Here is a 4,689-nt window from a genome sequence, read left to right on the forward strand (position 1 = left end):
TATGACTGTACTGTTTGAGATTAGGCATGAAAAGCCACATATCACAGGATGCCACAGCGATTCCTAGCATACGTATATGAGAACTGAAAGAATAACATTTACTGCAATAGCTTGCATAGCAAATAACTTGCAGCAGCAAATGTAGATTAAAATTAAATATTACTACTAACAACGTTTGTGTTTTTATGACCCTGATTCTTGCATTTTATGACTCTGACTCTTGATTTGCAGAGACACAAGATGTCAAAGGCCTAATCACTCAAATCACCTTACAGATCCTTTCCAGAATGACCAACTTATGGCACCATATGTTTAATACACATCCTGTCATCCAGTTGCCTGTGAAACATTAGGGTCCTGCTTAAATGCAGTTATGTTCCAAGGTTAATGCTAATTCCCTTTCCATTCTCCTTGGGAATATTTCTCAAATATGTCTTAACTTCCTTGCAAAGAGGGTGCATACCATCCGTATAGCTGCAACGTTCCTCTAAGAAACCAATAGCCATATTCTATCCACGCCCATTCCCAGCCTGCCAACTGTTTTGTGTTTGGGAATAGACACAATTTTTCACTTCCTCATCCAGGGCATCTCTCAACAGAGATTTTTTTATTTTGTAGCAAATTCCCCAAGTTTAGCATTTTTCTTCTTCCAAAACAAAACATAGACTTTTCCTGTTATGCAATAAACACATCACACACCAATTTAGATTTCTTAAATGAGGTATTATATCCCCTATATGGAAATACCTACAATATATTTATATTTATGGTCAGAAACTTACAACTTTTTTTTTTTTTCAAATAGGTTGCCATGAATGTTTTGCCATACTTAAATGCTTATTTTCGTGTTCTCTTTTTAAACTTTTCCTTTAGCAGAAATCAAAGCTTTTATTAAAACTATTACCAACATGGGCATGTTTCCGTGAATCTTTTTTTTTTCCTGTGCATCCGTCAGTACTGATGGAATCAAGTTCCACATGAAATTTCTGAGCCGCTTCCCTCCACTCCTGTACAAGCTTTCCAAAGTGATTGTGCCAGACAACCATAAAAACATTTTCCAAAAGTGCTGTGATCATGCCTACATTCTTAAATGTTGTTACCTTGTAAAAGTTAAAATCTCCAAGACAACAGAAACTGCAATTCTATAACTCAATGATAACTTTGTGAACTTTATTCACAGTAGGGCTATCGTAAGTATTCATACAGCAGTTTGCTTACGACAGAGTCTAACATTTGGTGGTAAGAGTAGTGAGAACCCATGCACGCAAGGATTTACAGCGACTGCGTTTTCTATTTGTCTCTGTATGTCACAGCAGTTCCGCCTGACTCACTTCTGTCTGGAATCCCTAACACTGAAACACAGACAATAACTATAACTATATTATTCCTCTATAAATCCTTCAAGACGCTGCAATCAAATCAAATATTTAGAGCAGCACACTTGTCAAAGAGTGTGTAATGTCAGAAATCAAGCTAGCAAAATACTGTATTATCTAAACCAATTATCATATATGTATTCTATTAACAAGGTTTGCATAAAAAACACCATCAGTGAAGTCTTAGCTGTTCAAAAAGCAGATGCCTGGAAAATACGTCCTTGGCAAATATACTATGATATATTGTGTTTCTTCAACTGCTGACATCCGAAGCTTTTTGACAACTTTTACATTAGCGTACTACCCATTGTAAACAGCATCACAGTATAAAGAAAACACCACAGCTGTAATTTGTTGGCTAAATGTAAGAAGAAGAAATTACTGTCTCTGCATATCTCTAACAAATACCTTAATACAGAGTAATTAAAATAAGCAATCACAGCACAACTCTTAACACTGATCTGTCTTAATCTATTTTTAACATTTGTCAAGCATCTGACACCGTCAACATGAGCAATTCATGCAGCTTCATAATCGTCTACATGCTACCAAGTGACCAGATTTTTTCTCAGGAATGAAGGATTTTTATCTAATGAGTATTAGGCCATGCAATATATATTTAGAAAGAATAAAATGCATATTTCAGGATACTTAGTGTCACACATTCTTTAGGGAAGGAAGCTTACCTTGGTACAATTTTTGCAATTTTGTTTGCCTTGCTGAAACTCAGTAGAAACAGTACCAGAGTGTAATTTCAAAAACATTTAGAAGAATTTTAAATGCAACACGTTTAAAAAAAAAAAAATCTATCAAAATGAGCAAAAATTACTATACTTTAGCAGAAGCAAATAACAAATATTTCCTGTTCAATAACTGTATAAATCACTATATTCATGTAATGCATTAAGAATTAAGCAACTTCCTTCTTTTTTATCTTTTATGACATGCATTCTATTTGCACACAGGAGAAAAAAGAAGACAAGTAATATTAAAAGTATAAACAACTTGACCTCTCAAACTGTAAACGCGCACTTACCCTTGACCGCTCTTTCTTTGCGTTCTAGAAGCGGGCCAGGCCTGTGGTTTGACTCTGTGTTACAAAACAAGAGACATTTAATTTACGCATGTTGTTTCAGAGCTGAGAAGCTAGCTGAAAGCTCCAGTGTTGTTTTGCTAGTGTGACCTTAGTATAGTGAGTCTGATCACAGAACAGTTTGACTTTTAAGAGAGACTATTTCATTACATGCAGCAGATGGCTCTTCCCGGGAAAACCTCAGCCAGACAGAGCGAGAGAGAGCTGGCAGCAATGAGAGGGTACATCCTCCTTCCATAGAAGTCCATGGGAATTTCCTCATGGCCTTGACAGAGAGGAAGTGTTGGCCTTAGCTTTTCATAATAAAGCACTGGGTTGTTTTTTAAAGCACATGCTTAAGTATGCTTAACTGCTTTGCTAGGCACGTGTGCAATTTCTTACTTGAAGTTAAGCACACAAAAGTTCTGCTGAACATGAGAAAATCTGCAATCCCTAACAAGTAGGTTGGGGAAACCAAGGGTGGATAGTGAACTTTTAACAATCACTACATAAAAATTCACCTACCGATTCACATTCCTCAAAGGCAAATAAGTGATTCCTGAAGTAAGAAAGTATTCCCATTCCTGTTACCCAGGAAACCGAGCCTCACGCAGGAGGAACTTGAATGAATTGCACAAACTGCTCTGAGCTCCAGGGATCTAGAAAAGGCTGAAAAGCAAGTTTTGTGTCAAATTTTTTCTTGAGCATTTTGCTGAAAGCACATCTAAAACGGGTTATGAGATACTGCAGTGCTAAATACCTCTTGCTCCCAGTGTAATCTAGACCCAGATAGGAAACTGGTGTGTTCAGCAGTAAAAATAGCAACTACAACCACCCTCATTCAGGAATAGCAGCAGGGCTATCTATGTTTTATGTAATAGCCTAATAGTCAAAATAATCCACAAAGAAATGAGAGACCAGGATTTAAAGCCCTATTCAACCTGAGGTAATTTAACCGTTTGACATTGTAGGGAGACACCTAACAAGCACAGACCATAGGCTAAGGTGGGTGAAAGGCACTTGCTTGATTTTCTAGCAGCTAAGTCATACGTATCTGTGGATAACTACGTATCACCAGGAGGCCAAATTCACTGTCTTACCTGTATCCGTTTTGCCATGCAGATTGGTTTTCCACCTAAATTAGGGGAAATAATCTATTGGTTAACGATGGAGAAAAAAGCCACTCGGTGCATTTTCTTCAAGTTTAGTCTAACTAAATGGCTTGTTTTTCAGAGATGCTGGACCCCAGAGAAGTCAGGAGATGCTACATTGTCATCTGCTCTGCGGGTAGATGCGTGCCTCCAAGCAGACGTAAGCCTGTTTTGACTAGTGCAAGGCAACTCACGCGACAACAGACCCTACTGAACAGCAATGCTTATTAGTTTGGTCTCAGTGCTATGCTATTGCAAGCAACCGGGCAAGTAAGGCAAGCTAGCAGTCACATTAAAAAATACTGCAGAAATGCAGGCAGCCACATTTCAATGCTTCATCACAGATTAAAAATGTCAGTAAAATTACTTTCTTAGGCACTTTCAGTCCACTTTGAGCAAGTTGTCATTCCAGAGAGATGAGCATTCCCCTCAGATCATTGCCACACTCATCTGTCCGCTGGCAGTGACGGAGAGCAGTCATGGAGCCGTCCCTCGGTGGGAGACTCTTCCCGAGCAGTACCTCCTCTCCCCAGCTACACAGCAGGTACGGCGCCTGACCGCTCCAGCTGGGCACCTCCTTGTCTGGAAAGCGACAGCAGACCGGGGGGTAAGTATGTGCCACACAGGAAGAGTCCTGTCTTGGCTGCGGTGAGATAAAGCTGTTTCTCCTCAAAACGAGCCCCCTGGCCCCACCGTTGTATGATTTTTGCCTGGTTTACCCCCTGCCAGCCTGCTCCCCACCGCACAGGAGAGCTGCTCAGGGCTCTCCAGCCACGTCTAGTCCCCTCAGCGCCAGCTGCCCACGCTGGCGGTAGTTCTCGGCCTCAAAGCCAAACACTCTGCTTTCCTGTTTCAAAACAGGTGAAACTAAACCCTGACCGCTTCCCTCACGGTGTCAGCGGCGCCGGAGCGCGCACTCCGGGGCCGAGGGGAGAACTGCCCCTTCCAAAGGGCCACAGGCCTCCCGGGCGCGGACGTGGCGAGGCTCCCCTCAGGCGAGGGCGGGAAACCTGCCTGCGCGCGCGCCAACAGCCCTGCGGGGCCTGAGGTGCGCCGCGCGGGCCGGACCCTACGGCGACAGGACGGAATG

General features: G+C 41.5%; 1 protein-coding gene across 1 annotated transcript in view; it reads left to right on the plus strand.

Moving 5' to 3' along the window:
• The first annotated feature begins 4,078 nt into the window (after nt 1–4,078).
• MALT1 (mucosa associated lymphoid tissue lymphoma translocation gene 1) overlaps nt 4,079–4,689 on the plus strand; it is a 36,637-nt gene continuing 36,026 nt past the window's right edge. The window contains exon 1 of the mRNA XM_009882051.1: nt 4,079–4,143. Within this exon, the coding sequence (XP_009880353.1) occupies nt 4,079–4,143 (65 nt within the window). The remainder of the gene's footprint in view (nt 4,144–4,689) is intronic.

The sequence above is a fragment of the Charadrius vociferus genome, unplaced genomic scaffold (assembly GCF_000708025.1).
Source record: "Charadrius vociferus isolate BGI_N301 unplaced genomic scaffold, ASM70802v2 scaffold743, whole genome shotgun sequence".
Taxonomy (NCBI): Eukaryota; Metazoa; Chordata; class Aves; order Charadriiformes; family Charadriidae; genus Charadrius; species Charadrius vociferus.